This window comes from Leptodactylus fuscus, chromosome 1 (genome assembly GCF_031893055.1).
Source record: "Leptodactylus fuscus isolate aLepFus1 chromosome 1, aLepFus1.hap2, whole genome shotgun sequence".
In the NCBI taxonomy this organism is placed as follows: domain Eukaryota; kingdom Metazoa; phylum Chordata; class Amphibia; order Anura; family Leptodactylidae; genus Leptodactylus; species Leptodactylus fuscus.
Genome location: NC_134265.1, coordinates 76,203,233 through 76,221,549, shown reverse-complemented (window position 1 = coordinate 76,221,549; position 18,317 = coordinate 76,203,233). Strand labels below are relative to the sequence as shown.

The 18,317-nt window shown below is 38.5% G+C and overlaps 1 protein-coding gene across 1 annotated transcript in view; it reads right to left on the bottom strand.

The window, feature by feature from the left end:
- LVRN (laeverin) overlaps positions 1-18,317 on the bottom strand; it is a 97,421-nt gene that overhangs the window by 39,093 nt on the left and 40,011 nt on the right. Inside the window, exons 5-7 of the mRNA XM_075272243.1 lie at positions 17,471-17,625; positions 13,505-13,618; positions 8,224-8,367 (exon numbers count right to left, since the gene is read on the bottom strand). Of these exons, the coding sequence (XP_075128344.1) occupies positions 8,224-8,367; positions 13,505-13,618; positions 17,471-17,625 (413 nt within the window). The remainder of the gene's footprint in view (positions 1-8,223; positions 8,368-13,504; positions 13,619-17,470; positions 17,626-18,317) is intronic.

The following is an 18,317-nucleotide window of genomic DNA, read 5'->3' as shown; positions in this document are numbered from 1 at the left end:
ACATTCAGCTCTACTTCATCGGGCTAATAGAATGCATTGGCCAGCGCTGATTGGCCAGAGTACGGAACTCGACCAATCAGCGCTGGCTCTGCTGGAGGAGGCGGAGTCTAAGATCGCTCCACACCAGTCTCCATTCAGGTCCGACCTTAGACTCCGCCTCCTCCGGCAGAGCCAGCGCTGATTGGCCGAAGGCTGGCCAATGCATTCCTATGCGAATGCAGAGACTTAGCAGTGCTGAGTCAGTTTTGCTCAACTACACATCTGATGCACACTCGGCACTGCTACATCAGATGTAGCAATCTGATGTAGCAGAGCCGAGGGTGCACTAGAACCCCTGTGCAAACTCAGTTCACGCTAATAGAATGCATTGGCCAGCGCTGATTGGCCAATGCATTCTATTAGCCCGATGAAGTAGAGCTGAATGTGTGTGCTAAGCACACACATTCAGCTCTACTTCATCGGGCTAATAGAATGCATTGGCCAGCGCTGATTGGCCAGAGTACGGAACTCGACCAATCAGCGCTGGCTCTGCTGGAGGAGGCGGAGTCTAAGGTCGGACCTGAATGGAGACTGGTGTGGAGCGATCTTAGACTCCGCCTCCTCCAGCAGAGCCAGCGCTGATTGGCCGAATTCCGTACTCTGGCCAATCAGCACTGGCTAATGCATTGTATTGGCGTGATGAAGCAGTGCTGAATGTGTGTGCTTAGCACACACATTCAGCTCTACTTCATCGGGCTAATAGAATGCATTGGCCAGCGCTGATTGGCCGAATTCCGTACTCTGGCCAATCAGCACTGGCTAATGCATTGTATTGGCGTGATGAAGCAGTGCTGAATGTGTGTGCTTAGCACACACATTCAGCTCTACTTCATCGGGCTAATAGAATGCATTGGCCAATCAGCGCTGGCCAATGCATTCTATTAGCGTGAACTGAGTTTGCACAGGGGTTCTAGTGCACCCTCGGCTCTGCTACATCAGATTGCTACATCTGATGTAGCAGTGCCGAGTGTGCATCAGATGTGTAGTTGAGCAAAACTGACTCAGCACTGCTAAGTCTCTGCATTCGCATAGGAATGCATTGGCCAGCCTTCGGCCAATCAGCGCTGGCTCTGCCGGAGGAGGCGGAGTCTAAGGTCGGACCTGAATGGAGACTGGTGTGGAGCTATCTTAGACTCCGCCTCCTCCAGCAGAGCCAGCGCTGATTGGTCGAGTTCCGTACTCTGGCCAATCAGCACTGGCCAATGCATTTCTATGGGGAAAAGTTAGCTTGCGAAAATCGCAAACTGACAGGGATTTCCATGAAATAAAGTGACTTTTATGCCCCCAGACATGCTTCCCCTGCTGTCCCAGTGTCATTCCAGGGTGTTGGTATCATTTCCTGGGGTGTCATAGTGGACTTGGTGACCCTCCAGACACGAATTTGGGTTTCCCCCTTAACGAGTTTATGTTCCCCATAGACTATAATGGGGTTCGAAACCCATTCGAACACTCGAACAGTGAGCGGCTGTTCGAATCGAATTTCGAACCTCGAACATTTTAGTGTTCGCTCATCTCTAATTAGAACCCATTGCGGTCCCGCGTTTCTGTGCATAAAAAGTGTCTTGAAACATAAAATAATTCTCATTGAGAATGATTTCTAATAAATCAACGCACAGATTAACGATTTTTGAATCTACGTTATTAGATTCCAACAGAATGCGGCTTGCCCGTATGCCTTTGTCATGTTGTATCGATGTGTAAAGACTAACCACATCGAGTGTGACAAGAAGTGCATATGGTGGGGGTGTATCCATACTGTGGATAAGATGTAAAAATGCAGATGTGTCGAGTAAAAAAGAACGAGTGTTTTTGACGTGTGGTGTTAATATTTTTTCAACAAAAATGGAGAGTGGAGAGAGGACCGAGTCACTGGAAGCCACAATTGGACGACCAGGAGGATCGATCAGGCATTTATGAATCTTGGGTAAAATATAGATGACTGGAGTTATTGGATCATGTTTATTGAGAAAATTGGCGGTGTATTGATCAATGGTATTTGTAGCCAAATGTTTGGCCAGAACTCCATTAATACGGGTCACAATTTTAGGTAAGGGGTTATGTTGTAAAGGGGTATATACATCAGTATCAGCTAGCTGTCTTTTAATCTCCTTAATGTAATTAGATTTATCCATGACAACAATCGCGCCGCCTTTGTCGGCAGGTTTTATAACTAGAGAGTCATCTCTAGTTAGTTGTTGCAATGCTATCCTATCGTTTTGGGAAAGGTTAGATGTACAAGTGAGTTTATCCTTTTCAATATTATTACGAAAGATTTCAAGATCTTTTTGAATTAATGAAATAACTGTTTCCACAGCAGGAGAATTCTTTGGAGGTAGAAAAGTACTTTTCATAGTTAAGCCCAATTCTTTACATGATATTAGGCTAGGTGAATCATGTGTGGTAGGAATACTCGGGGATTTTGAAAAATGTACTTTTAATCTAAGTAGTCTAAACAATCTATGCATATCCAAGTCATGTTGAAACAAATTAAATCCATAGGTGGGACAGAAAGATAAGCCCTTTTGTAGCAAATCGATTTGTGCTGGACTCAGAATCTTAGAGGAAATGTTCACAACCAGTGATCCCCTTTCATTGTGTGGGGTTACAGTAAGGGAGGGGGGGGGGGAGGAGATTCCTACCTGTGACCTTGTGGACATGGTGGAGGTAGAGGGTGTTATCTCCTCCCCCTCCCTTACTGTAACCCCACACAATGAAAGGGGATCACTGGTTGTGAACATTTCCTCTAAGATTCTGAGTCCAGCACAAATCGATTTGCTACAAAAGGGCTTATCTTTCTGTCCCACCTATGGATTTAATTTGTTTCAACATGACTTGGATATGCATAGATTGTTTAGACTACTTAGATTAAAAGTACATTTTTCAAAATCCCCGAGTATTCCTACCACACATGATTCACCTAGCCTAATATCATGTAAAGAATTGGGCTTAACTATGAAAAGTACTTTTCTACCTCCAAAGAATTCTCCTGCTGTGGAAACAGTTATTTCATTAATTCAAAAAGATCTTGAAATCTTTCGTAATAATATTGAAAAGGATAAACTCACTTGTACATCTAACCTTTCCCAAAACGATAGGATAGCATTGCAACAACTAACTAGAGATGACTCTCTAGTTATAAAACCTGCCGACAAAGGCGGCGCGATTGTTGTCATGGATAAATCTAATTACATTAAGGAGATTAAAAGACAGCTAGCTGATACTGATGTATATACCCCTTTACAACATAACCCCTTACCTAAAATTGTGACCCGTATTAATGGAGTTCTGGCCAAACATTTGGCTACAAATACCATTGATCAATACACCGCCAATTTTCTCAATAAACATGATCCAATAACTCCAGTCATCTATATTTTACCCAAAATTCATAAATGCCTGATCGATCCTCCTGGTCGTCCAATTGTGGCTTCCAGTGACTCGGTCCTCTCTCCACTCTCCATTTTTGTTGAAAAAATATTAACACCACACGTCAAAAACACTCGTTCTTTTTTACTCGAAACATCTGCATTTTTACATCTTATCCACAGTATGGATACACCCCCACCATATGCACTTCTTGTCACACTCGATGTGGTTAGTCTTTACACATCGATACAACATGACAAAGGCATACGGGCAAGCCGCATTCTGTTGGAATCTAATAACGTAGATTCAAAAATCGTTAATCTGTGCGTTGATTTATTAGAAATCATTCTCAATGAGAATTATTTTATGTTTCAAGACACTTTTTATGCACAGAAACGCGGGACCGCAATGGGTTCTAATGTGGCTCCTCCCTATGCCAATGCCTACATGGCATTGTTTGAGGAATCATTCATATATACCAACATCCTATTCCGTGAACATGCTACCACTTGGAAAAGATATATAGATGACGTCTTCTGCGTCTGGACGGGTTCTATCACTACCCTTATGGAATTTGTTGATTATCTAAATAACATTTGGCCCGAGTTGAAATTTACACTCCATTATGACATCAGAAGTATCAGTTTCTTAGACACACTCATCACTAAATCAGAAACAGGTGAACTTAGGTCTGACGTCTTCAGTAAAGAAACTGATCGCAACAGTATCCTACACTTTTCCAGCTGCCATCCGAAACCTACTAAAAATTCTCTTCCAAAATCTCAATTCCTTCGTGTAAAGAGAATAGTTCAGGATACTGCGACAAGGGAGCTGAGATACAAAGAAATGGAGAACAAATTCTCAACTCGAGGTTACCCCCAAAAAATTCTACAGAAAGCCTTGACTGAGGCCAAACAAGCTGCCCCAACGTCTTCTAGCCCCCGGCAGGAAGACAGGAGGATCACTTTTGTACATTCTTACCATCCTTTTAGCTACAAAATTCATAGCATTCTAAGAAGACACTGGCCCCTACTATCCAGAGCGTATCCCGAAATCCCCGAGTTTCAGAATAATTTTCGTGCCTGTTTTAAACGTCCCAAAAATCTGAGGGACAGGTTGGTTAAAGCTGACCTAGGATCAGAAATTAAGGAGCCTCGCCAAACATTTCTTAGCAGCCAAAGACATGGTACCTTTCCATGTCTTGGCTGCCATCAATGTTCCAATATACTTAAAGGCGACAAAATTTACCACCCTCACTCTGGTCAGACTTTCCCCATCCATGATTTTTTCACTTGTAACACCAATTTTGTAGTATATCTTATCAAATGTCCGTGCGGTCTCGCATACGTTGGGGAGACCACCCAACGTGTGCGAGACCGCATCAAACAACACAAATCAAACATCCGTTGTCATAATCTACTTTTACCTATACCAGCACACTTTATTCAGGCAGGGCACAGTGTTTCCCAACTTAGATTTCAAGTTCTGGAACACGTGGAAAATCCACGTAGAGGCGGTAACAGGATCACTCTTCTCAAAAAACGTGAGGCTCACTGGATCCATAGATTGCAGACTATGGAGCCACATGGCATGAACCGAGAATACGAAATTCATGCGTATTTGTAAACCAATGTTCTATCTACTTTGTTGATTATTGTTCATTATATTCATTGATTAACATGCCATGATTTAATTATACTTACCTGTATGTATTTTATTCCACAGGCTCGCTAGGTCTACCTCTGACTGACCCTACTGGGCCCGCCTTCAACAGTATCCTTGCCGAAACTTTGCACTTTTTCTTTAATTTTTCTCTTTATTTTTTCATTAATTAAATATTATTATTTTTTAATTTTTATTTTTCAGTTTTTCATTTTTTCATTGTGCATAAGATTCGTTTTTCTTTATTTTTTATGATCTTTTATATTTTTCATATTTTATTTTTTATTTTTTATTTTTTATTCTTTACTTTTTTCGTTTTTGTCTAGTTGTAGTTTAAGTTGCATTCTCTTTCCTCTCTCTTTCCTTTCTTTTTGTTCCATTCTCTTTCTTTCTGTCTTCTTTTCACTCTTGTCACTCATGCCTTTTTCCTTTTATCATAATCTTGGTGTATCCCCTTAGATTATTATCTATTTTCTCTTACCCCTTTAGGATGTGTATTAGTTCACTTGTTATTACTACATTTCGCTACTTACAATCACTTTATTCCTCCTCTTGTATATTACCGGACGAGCTGGGCGCACGCATGCGCCGTCCGTCCAGTCTTTCTGCCCCTTTTTTTACTAAGTTTCATTTTTTAGTCACTGCGCATGCGCGAGTCGGCTTTGACACGCGCACGCGCATTTCAACTACACCCGCACTTCCGGGTACACGCGCAGGCACTACGGATCACATGTGATCCTGTGCTCTATTTATAGCAGGGGAGACGCCACGATTGTAGCGCTTTCCTGTGGGAGTTAACCCCTTTATTCTTGTGCGCATAGTGTCATTCACTTATTTTCATTTTCCCCATCTGGGGAGCGGGTTTCCGGATAGCGGCAGCAGAGGTAAGGACCCCTAGAGACGAGCTCTCATGGTGCATACATTCATGTTATTTTCTTGGTTCTAACTAGAACCTTATGGTACTCCTAGGAAACTGGACCCCTCTTGACCTGCTGGACTTTGTCTTTATTGATTTCTTGCATCATACATACAGGTATATGTGTATTCTTTGTTCATTGTTTCTTTACTCTTTGCTTTATTCTGGCCTCTGCTCCCTATACTATTTGATATGATATAATACTGTCATGGCTTATGCTGATTGATATGTATAGGAGTCCAGGATAGATGGTTGTCTTTATGTTCTAGTACCTTTTCTGGCATGTTCATCTACCCTAACTCAGTTTACTATATATTATGTCTCTCTTAGTTTCTCTTGTTGAAACCACCCGGAGTATAATTATAACAACATTCACATGGTTCTCCTATGTATATAAATGTCCATATGTAAATATTGGTGAAATTGTATATTGGAAGTGTGCTGGTGTTGTACATACTGATTTTGGTTGTTACTATCTTTTTCATGTAGAGCTTGAAAAAGGCCTATTGTGGCCGAAAACGTTTGCTCCATCACGCTCTACCAATAAAACACTTTTATTTGGTGGCACATATTTGTGTGAAGCTCTCTTCTTTAAGGGTGACTAAAGATAGTTACACATAGGGTCACAATGGCTGACAATTGTTGACACTTCCTTCTACTGGTTACAGTGGAGTGATCTGTATAGCCAACTGTTGATCAACCAAGTAGAGTGGGAAATCCAAGTGTAGATTGTCAAAAAGTATTGGCGGGGGTTTGAAACCTGGCATCCATGTATGCAAGGGTGTGTACACTGGCTCTGTTTAGTGACTATGTCACATCATTGCAACTCAGTTGCCATTTACTTGAAGACGGAACAGTTTAACTCCTTAGATGCCACAGTCAATAGCCATTGAAGTAATAATACATTGTTAGAGAAAAATAAGAGTGCTGCTGTATGATATGATCTGGAATAAAAATGGGCCCAGGCACTTTTCCCACACAGGGGCTCTCTACTGTCTGTGTCCACCACAGACTCAAATTAGTGGGGATAACAATAAAAATGTAAATAAAAAATAAAAATGTTTTTGTTTCACACATACGTTTCTTAAGTAAAAAACATGAAATAATACAAAAATACCAGTAATTGGTTTGGGTGCGTCCAAGACAATTGGAACTACCGTAAAAGTTATATCATTAGAAATACATTGTAGAAATATATACATTGAAAAACACAAAAATTGCTGGTTTTGTTCATCTTTCACCCAAAATGGAAATGGAATAAAAAGTGTTCAGAAATTTTAATCTACTCTGAAAAGGTAGCAATGAAACTCAAAGCTCCTCCCACAAAAAACTACATGCTTTATCAAATAAAGAATTTTAAAAAAGTGTTTTTCTTAGAATGTGGCAAAGCAAGAACAAATTACTTTTCAAGTTGTTTTTATTGTGCAAAATTTTTTAAATATAGGCAAATGTATATATTGGGTACTGCTATATTATTACTGACCTGCAGAATAAAGTTAATTTGTCAGTCATTCAGCACAGTTAATTACAGAAAAACAAAATCCAAGCAACAAAAAATTTGCAGAATTACCAACCCCACCAATAAAAATAATAAAAGTTTATATATACCCAAAAATTGTTCCATTAAAAATACAACTTGTTTTGCAAAAAACAAGTCATTATATTACTAAATTGGTGAAAAAATATAAAAGTTCTCAGAAGACGGATAAAAAAAGAGGCGAAAAATAGGCGACATCTCAAGGGCCAAAATAGGCCACCATCTTAAGATGATGCATATTGTTCTTCTTAAGAAGAAATTATTTTATGTAATTAAGAGGTCTTACAACAATATATATTTAATATAAATAATATTCGACCCAATTTATTTCTCAAATGCTCAGTTTTCAAGGTCTATATACATATATAATGGTATTAGGTAATGTGAATAAATAACCTATAGTCACTATATTTTTCATATATATATATATATATATATATATATATATACAAGAAAAATGTTTAGTCGTTCATCCTACATCTCTTCCATATTTATTAACAGAAATACATTTTCTAGGTTACACTTTTGATTCTTTTTTTTTGCAATTTTGATGTTTTACTATAATGAGCAGTATGTGCTAAGGAGCAGGAAGGTAGAGTATAAAGGAATGACTTATATATACTCTATTCCTGGATCCAATGCAAATCTTGGATGTAATTCAAAAATGCCCAAAATAGCTAACTTATTAATATGATGGCGTTACCTTGTTGTAGGAGTATTCATCAAATAATGGTTCTATAAGCTCAACATTATTAATTTCTTCTTCTTTGACTGATACAGCCCTGGCAGATGCCCGAGTGTCTCTTTCAAAAATGTTCACCAAGCTGTGCATCATAAATAGTTCATTCTGCAAATATTAAAAATAGAATAGAGAGGACATTTAAACATCAATGCATACTCGCCAATATGAATACAACTATACAGTGGTACCTCGACATACGAGTTTAATCTGTTCCAGACCCAAGCTGGTAATAATGTAAAATAAATCTAATTGGTTCCAGCCCTCTAAAAAGTCCAAAAATTAGTAAAAAAAAGGTTAAAAAAACCCCAACATTTTTAATTAAATGTACACGGTACAGTACAGTACTGTAATCTTACATTGGCGAAAGACAAGTGTGGCTAACGGAGTGAGGGGGAGGAAGGACGAGCAAGGGGGAGGAAGGAGGAAGGACGAGCGGAGGGGGGAGGAAGGACGAGGGAGGAAGGAGGAAGGACAAGCGAGGGGGAGGAAGGACGAGTTGACTGCACAGGACAAAGGGAGCATTCACACTAGCGTCGGTGTCCGACAGCTAGTGTCCGATGCTAATGTCCGCACAAAATTTTGCACGGACATTAGCAGCGGACACTAGCTGTCGGACACCGACGGTAGTGTGAACGCTCCCTTAGGCTATGTAAACAACACTTTCTTCTTGTCAGCGATTACTTTCTTGGGACCCATGATGCAAAAGAAAATGGCCGACATCACCGGATGCAAGGGGATTTTGGGTCAGAGAGGTGACGCGCAAGCTCGGCTCGTATCCCGAATTTGAGCTCGTGTGTTGAAATTCCGCTCACATCGAGGCTCGTAACTTGGATTACTCATATGTGGAGCAGCTCGTATGTCGAGTTTCCACTGTATAATGCACACACTGGGCTTGTCTACAAAACTAGTTAAAACAGAACCTAACCAGTTGACCTTCCCAATTATTCTTACAGTAATAAATCATCTGTGATATAGGTTAGCAGAGATTGCTTTAAGTAAGGGAGTTCTCAATGTAAGTAATAAATAAGTTATTTTGTGGATAAAAGTTATCAGTGACTATTTATGTAACCTAAAGGCACAAACAGTAGATGGAAGGAAGTTGATGGTCAACAACCATAGAATGAACCATCTTCCGGTGGTGGACTATCATTTCATGGGCACAGCCATACACATCAACGTCCAACTCGATTGTTACAGTGGTTTAGACTGGCCACACATGTTCAAAGGACAAACAGTCTTTCTGAGAATGTTCCGGGTATATTCTAAAAAGATTTTTTTCAAAGAAAAATAAGGAAAAAAATCTTTCATATCACAAAATTTTTACATATGATTGACTTCTTTTCATCCAATGATATTGTGTCATCTTTTGGCTATAAAGATTGTTCAGTGTTGATGAACATTATGGTTGATATTGTTCACTTTTATTGAAGAAATTTCCAGGTTTTATTAGCTGATGGCTTACTCCTAGGATAGGTCATCAATTGTAGATGACCATGGGTCTGATGGCCGGAAACCTCGCAGATCAGCTGTTGGAAGTGACAGCAGCATTTCTTGAACACTGCTTTTGCTCCACCTGCCATGTGATGTCACATTCAACAGTCACTTGTCCTGTTCACAACTTATTCTCATCTAAGTGAATGGACGGAGCTACAATACCAAGCATTGTGCTTGATTTTCAAACAGCTGATCTGCACGTGTTGGGGGCCCAGGTGTCAGACCCCTGAGAATCCTCCATTGATGATTGATCCTAAGGATCAGTCATCATTTAATAAGCCTGGAAAACCATGTTAACTTTATAATATCCAAGGGCACCGTAATGTGAGAGCAATTACACGGTAAATATGGACCCCTTGCAATCCCTGGCCAGCCGCAATCTTGATACAACAGAAGAGCAGTTGGACCCTGGTATATGGAAGAGATCAGAAAATCCTTTGCCCAAATATAAACCAGGATACAGTCATCTGTGCAGAGTGTCTGTAAGAAACCGGCGGACGAAAAAGTCCCGCATGATCCATTAATGTCTGCAATTTTTGGGATCCATTGTCTGTTTTTAAGTATAGGATAGTGCAGATGGTAACGTACTGTAACTTTATTCTGCGTATTAGTATTAGTATTAGTATTATTTTAGTATTATTTACAGCAATACCAACTAAACCTTTTTTTGTTTTACAACCTTAGCACAACTTTTGCTTAACTTTGATGCTGTTTTGTGGGAAGCAGGTTTTAAAAAGAGAATCAATTTTGGCAATTTTGGCAGTGTTTTTATTTTTTATTTTTTATTATTACAACATTCACATACCAGACTAATGCGCTCCCCATAGAAATGAATGGGCTGCTTTTTTCCATTCATTTCTATGGGGAGCGCATGTATGCCAGCTCCCATAGAAAGCAATGGGATCTGTTTTAAACGCCGCTGATTCTGAACGTTTACACATTCAGAATCAGCCAGCGTATACTCCGAAGGGGCCCTTAAGGTGTTGATAGCTTCCCAAGCTTTCAGTTTTATTTCACCTCACTGCTTATGCAATAAAAGAAAACCTCCTTACAGAGTAGGCTTCCCTATGTAAGGCTAAAGTCACACCTGCATTGGGTGACCATTCAAGGATTCTGTCCCCCATTACACTTGGAAAATAAGGACTTGCAGGAATTTGTCTCTGAATTTTTCATGTGGAAACCAAGCAGAAACCCGGCGGACCACATTATAGTCTATTATTAGTGGATTGGGTTTTGGATTCCCAAATAGATCTGAAGGACAGAAACCCCAACACACGTGTGAACCTAGCGTAAAGTGTTGGATTGGGGCATTATCAATTTTTTTTTTTTGCGGGACAACCAGAAGATCTCCAGAAAATCTTATGAGACCTGCGGATTTTTATTAAAACTAACAGACTTGTCACTGAGTGAAGGAAAAGCTGTGATCATCTGTTACTCAACAATCACTTTGAGGAACAAACTTTATAAATTATATTTTAACGCTAAGAATTGTTCTCAACATGATTTTGCAAAAAAAGACAAATAATCACGTCTAAATATTCATTTGTCCCTTTTATTCAAATAAAAACTTTGCCTTGCTGAAATCAGCCAGGTTCCTTCATTACAATATATATTTTCTCCATTGTTTTTCCCATTACAGATTAGATAAGATGATGATGATTAAAAATTATTTTACTTTCCTTGTTCTTTTAGGGTTTTAGAGACTTAAAGAATATCAGAAATCTTTCAGCACTACTCTGAGATGTCTGTGGAGATGAAAACGCTCTTTGCTTTCTAAATGGCACAGCTTGCTCCTTCACAGTACATAAGAGATAATTATTCCAAGCTCTCACATACCAGAAAATTCATTTCCATTTGGAGGTGAATGCCTTTTTGCTGAAACCAATAGGAAACTACACCCTGCCATGTTAAAGAGAACAAAAAAAGAACCACCATAATTGTCCATAAAAGCTGCCATAGCAAATGCCTTCCAATAAGCAAAGGAAAAATATACCCGAGATTGTTTCCTTTCACAAATGAATCCTAAAGTTACTCTCGACACACTCAGTGACCCTCTTTAAATATTTCTGATATGTTGTTCTTTATTATCCTCTGATGTAAAAGCCTCAAATGATACATTTTCATTGAAATCTCATTCTGTACAAAAACCTAGTCTGGTAATTCACCCGAATGGTATTATCATCGTGCCCTATTAATGGACACAGAAATTATCAACAATGTAGCTAAAGAATTTTTGCAATTGATGCATCAAATGTTTTTCTATTGTATCAAGTCGTTTGAGTACTACTGTCTATATATAAAGATAAATGTGACATGGTTACTGTAGTTCCAACAAACTTTGCATAAATCAATAAAGCTAAAATAAAGAACTTAAAGGGATTCTACCATTAAACTACTTTTTTTCTCTAATAAACACGTCGGAATAGCCTTAAGAAAGGCTATTCGTCTCCTACCTTTAGACGTGGTCTCTGCCGCGCCGTTCCATAGAAATACCGGTTTTAAATGGTATGCAAATGAGCTCTCCTCAGCAATTAGGGCAGGCCCCAGCGCTGAAAGGCCGATGAGCGCATCTCCATTGCTGCCCGAGAGCTCTTTCCTGCGCCGCCTCCTTCTTCTGCAGCAACTCCGCTTCTTCTGACTTCTCTTGCTCTTGTAGTTCTATACAGGAGCATAGAGAGCATAGAGACCCCGAAATGGCCGCCGGCCGGCTCCTGTATTGAACTGCAAGAGCGGCTACCCGAAAATGGCCGGCAGCCATTTTTGGGTAGCCGCTCTTGCAGTTCAATACAGGAGCCAGCCAGCGGCCATTTTGCGGTAGCCGCTCTTGCAGTTCAATACAGGAGCTGGCCGGCGGCCATTTTGGGGTGGCCTCTCTATACTCCTGTAAACAACTACAAGAGCAAGAGAAGCCAGAAGAGGCGGAGTTGCTGCAGAAGAAGGAGGCGGCGCAGGAAAGAGCTCTTGGGTAGCAATGGGGATGCACTCATCGGCCCGCCCTCATTGCTGAGGAGAGCTCATTTGCATACCGGTTAAAACCGGTATTTCTACGGAACGGCGCGGCGGAGACCACGTCTAAAGGTAGGAGACGAAGAGCCTTTCTTAAGGCTATTCCGACGTGTTCATTAGAAAAAAGGTAGTTTAATGGTAGAATCCCATTAATATAATATCTTATCAGAGAAAAATACTTCTTTCTCCTTCATGCCCCTCTTTGTGAAAGTTTGACAGCTTTAATTTGATACTTCTTTATTTTACAAGAGTCTCTTGGTAAAATAAGGATATATACTAAAGTGGTGTCAGGAAGGGAGAGTCTGGCAACATCTCCTAGCTAGCTGCTTCTATATATGTAGACCTAAACCCTATTTGAATATATTGAAACTGTGCGAAAACTAATGAGGACAAGGACGTTGATCTACTTTAGGGGAAGAGCTTATTTGCATACATCCCAGGAAAGGCGCATATATAGAATGGTACTTCACATGGCTGTTCAAAGTATTATTATACAGTTATCTCAAATAATTGGGTAGATAACAATATAAAAATAACTATCTAAGAAACTCCGTTCATTGAAAGAAATTAGTGTAAAATACAGCCACATCATAAAAGATGCCTCTACTAATTTGATGGGAAATGATGGATGGAACCCGTAGAACTGAAATAAAGAGATAGATACGCCAGATATGATGTAATAGATGTCACTTAAGAGAGCCACGGATCTCTACTGCCATTAATTTCAATGTATTATACCTACCAATTTCAATTTAGGGTCAATGAAACTGGCACCAATATATTCAAGGTAAGAGGCAAATCCTTCATTCAGCCAAATGTCATTCCACCACTTCATGGTAACAAGATTTCCAAACCACTAAAAAAGAAAGAAATATGAAATGACAATTGCTTGTGTGATCAAAAATTTGATTAATCCTTACAGACAGTGTTATAGCAAAAAGAAAAATGCATACAATATATACACAATTTTATAAAATATGTAGCACACTGCCCATATACTTCAGAGAAATGCCTAATTTTGGTCCCTCTGTTACACTGCTATACCTTAAATTAGAGTATTCAGAGAATTTAAGCATGCCTCCAGTTATAAATAACTTTTCATAGGTTAATAGTACAGGTGAAAATAAGAAACTTTGTATTATATATCCTATCAAAGAATTATATTTTTCTTCTCCACTTTTCAGGTAGCTACTTTCTCCAAATTAGTCTAAGAAAAGAGGAGGGGGTAGAAAAGACACTCCAATAATTGCTGCTGTTCTACTCTGGTTGTAGATAAGAGGCTGCTAGCACACAGAAGGAGGCAATAAATCAATTAATCAGCCAGTAAGAGAATCTCAATCTCTCTTACCCCCCTCTATAGAGCTCTGTGTGTCAGACTGAATACATGTAAGACAAATATAATGTCAACAAGCAGTGAGATTGAAGATTTGGAGCCAGAGAATAGCTTAAATAGAGGTGAAGGAAACAGATCTCCTTAATAATATATATGACATAGTTTATTATATTTACTTGTACTGTACTATTCATTTGTGAAAAGTTGTTTATAACTGAAGGTACACTTTAATGGCACTAAAACATAACCTTTATTTAGATATTAAATATTCTTGTACATTATTCTTGCTGTCCATGCACCAGCTGTTGATATGCTCCCTTGTAAGTATCAACTATAATAGTTAGAGGACATTTCAGTAAATAGGCTGTCCATATTGTGAAAATCAGGGCCAAAAAGACTGGTTTCTCACTCAAAAAGTCAATGTTGAGACTGTGGGTCCATCTTACATAGATAGATAGAAGGATAGATAGATAGATAGATAGATAGATAGATAGATAGATAGAAGGATGGATAGATAGATAGATAGATAGATAGATAGATAGATAGATAGATAGATAGATAGATAGATAGATATAGAAGGATAGATAGATAGATAGATAGATAGATAGATAGATAGACAGATAGATAGGAGATAGATAGATAGATAGATAGATAGATAGATATAGAAGGATAGATAGATAGATAGATAGATAGATAGATAGATAGATAGATAGATAGATAGGAGATAGATAGATAGATAGATAGATAGATAGAAGGATAGATAGATAGATAGATAGATAGAAGGATAGATAGATAGATAGATAGATAGATAGATAGGAGATAGATAGATAGATAGATAGATAGATAGATAGATAGATAGATAGGAGATAGATATAGAAGGATAGATAGATAGATAGATAGATAGATAGATAGATAGGAGATAGATAGATAGATAGATAGATAGATAGAAGGATAGATAGATAGATAGATAGAAGGATAGATAGATAGATAGATAGATAGATAGATAGATAGATAGATAGATAGGAGATAGATAGATAGATAGATAGATAGATAGATAGATAGGAGATAGATATAGAAGGATAGATAGATAGATAGATAGATAGATAGATAGATAGATAGAAGGATGGATAGATAGATAGAAGGATAGATAGATAGATAGATAGATAGATAGACTGATTTTAAAATCAGCCTCTTTGAGTTATCCTATTTTTTCAGAATGCATGTTAATAGTGATAAACTTGGCAGAAAACGTCATACGTCTATGTCCATTTTAACACTATTGAACGTGAATTATACAGTATGTGATGTTTTAGATAACTTTACCCAAAACTGTTAACATAGTCAAGCATAATCAAATAAGTCAAACACATTTTTTTTAATTATTACTTACTTTAGATAGATCATTATAAATCTATAAAACAACCCAAAAAGTTAGGTTTCAGCATTCAATTTCAGATCAGTTTTTAAATTTAGCTTTGCAGAATTATAAAAAGAATTCCCATTTATTCTTCTTAAAGGGATACTCTCATCTCCAGAACCATATTTAAACTCATAGTTTAATCTAACTGAAGTGATGTACCAAATACATTGCTTCATCTGTCTTGTTCTGTTTGCCAGATACTGCTGAATATGTACTTTCAGTGTTTACAGCTTGTTGCCTAAGTTTTAGCCCTTCTCAGCTATCTAGCAGTATGGCTTGTTGGTCCATCTCTATGTGCATTTAACTGCTGATCTCTGACAAAGGCCTGAACAGTGCCTTTTATCTGTATCTAAATCTAGAGATAGTTGGCAGTTTAATCTCAGGAGCACACATATGAACTTGTCATAGAAACCAGGAGGTGGAGGGGAGAGGAGACAGCAAAGCAGGTGAAATCCTGAGATGGGAAAAACCCTTTAATATACCATAATATTAGTATTCGTACTGCATAAAAGTCTGGAAATGCATTTCATGTAGCAGTTTTAGATCCAGTTTTAGATCCAGAAGGAAATATATTGACTTCTCTCTTTTGTATTCACTTCTGTGCTTGTCTATAAAAACTGCATCAAATTAGAAACAGTGTATACTACAGCTTTTGACTGGCAAAGCATACAGTGAAGGAAGTAAACTGAAGGATTTCCCTTAGCTGATAACCACCAGTTTACAAACTAAGCCAACAGTAACAGATGTGTCATGATAGGATACAGGAACTGCATAATATTGAACTGTGATGAATGATTTGATATAAAAGTAGTCATCTTCAACATACACTGTCTACCAATAAGTATTTGGACACCTGTGGTAGAATAGAAAAACAACATTTATTCATATCCAATAGTTGGTAGACCCCAGCAGATGCTTCCTTACTGATGATATTGATCGACACAATACTCCCGGATGCCTGGTGAAACTCCTGATGTATGTGAGCCATCGGTTGGTTGCGGTTTCTCTGACCAGCACTCGTCGGACTCTATCTCCTAGTTTCGGGGGTCTGCCGACTCGGGGCACATTCCAACAATCACTGTTCACCTTCCACTTTGTAATTACATAGGCCACTGTCGATTTTGGGTAATTCAGTTCACTTGCTATGTCCCTTAAGGAACGACCATTTCTGTGGTACCCTACAGTTACCCCTTTCTCGAAACTCTGCACTTTGTGGCATCTTGCATGTGACTAAGGCCAATGCACTACGGTGGAAGGCATGACGTACATCACGGCCCCATATATCTTCATTTGCATGGGTGTCCAAATACTTATTGGTAGACATTGTACAAATCAGTTTAAATACAACATTCCAGACTGAGTCCAAGACAAATTTCAGGAACTATTTTTTTTTTCTCAAATATGGCCTTTTGAGACATTAAAAAGTTCAGATCAACAAATCACAATTCCCAAAATCTGTTGTTTAGCTTCATCAATCACTAGTGAATGACCCACTTTAGGGGCTAATACTAGCTGATGTGTGCTACCAAGCTGTTCAGTGTGCCTCAATGAAAGTCATCTGCTCTAGGCTGTTCTTGCAACTCCCATAAAAGAAAACAGAAACTACAGAAACAGCGAAGCACACTTAGCTATACTATTTCCATAACTGTGAAGAAAAAACAGTTCATAGATCACAGAGTCCCAATATTCTCAGAATTATCTCATCAACAAGAGTGTGACTGCCAGGATGCCCATCGATAAGAGGGTGATGGCATATTCTACTGAGGTTGAGAAAATGCCTTTAAGTTTGCAATTTTTTTAAAAGTTATTAAAGTCTATAAGGATTTTGTTTTATTCAACATTTTGGTTAGAAATTATTGATTTGTTATAACTCAGTTTCGAACAATCACCGTCCATTCACGACATTCGGAAATAACAAAGAAATGAATAAAGATTTGGGACATTTTACCACATGCCTGGTGTCCTATCTCATGAGCAACAATCAAACATGTCAGAGCCTTAGAATTGCTAAACTTCTGCTTGGGATCATACATCAAGGAGGTTTCTTGAAAAGTAATTAATCCCCAGTTCTCCATTGCGGCAACACCGATGTCAGGCATTGCTACTAAATCTGAAAGAAAGGGAGATGGATTTTGATCACTTTATGAGCTCTACTTTATTAAAATGCTATCATGTAGAACAGTGGTCGCTCAAGTTACAATATTAATTGGTTCCTGGGCAGCCATTGTAAATTGAAACCATAACTCTATGGAAAACTAGTAATTGGTTCTGAAAATCCCAAAATGTTACAAAAATATGAAAAAATGTAGATGAAAAAAAATTACCAGATAACTAACATAGATCCTTACACATAAAAGTCAGAAAGATCTACTGGAAGCTGTAAATCTTTCTATGATGGTGACAGTGCACCCAAAAAATAACATGCCGTGTCTCCTTACTTCCAAAGGAGCAATTCATCTTGGCACAAATAAAGAGTAGTACAGAATATGTAGTACCGTTCTATACTGTAGAGAGGCGCTACCAGTCAGTCAATGCATGCAATTCACTAATTCAGGGGTCTTACCAATGAAGTGACCATGCTGATTTTTTGGAACCTTCAGACAAGTATTGTATGTCTGTTTCAAGATAAAATGGGCCATAAAAGATCACTATATATTGAAAATGTTGTATCCTGAGACCATTGTAACTTGAAGGACTACTGTATACAGTTTAACAGGTGTTGACAATACTGTGAAAAGAAGGTAAAGATATCTAAAACCATCATGTAGTAAAAATGTAGTAAGAAGACATAAAGATTGTCAT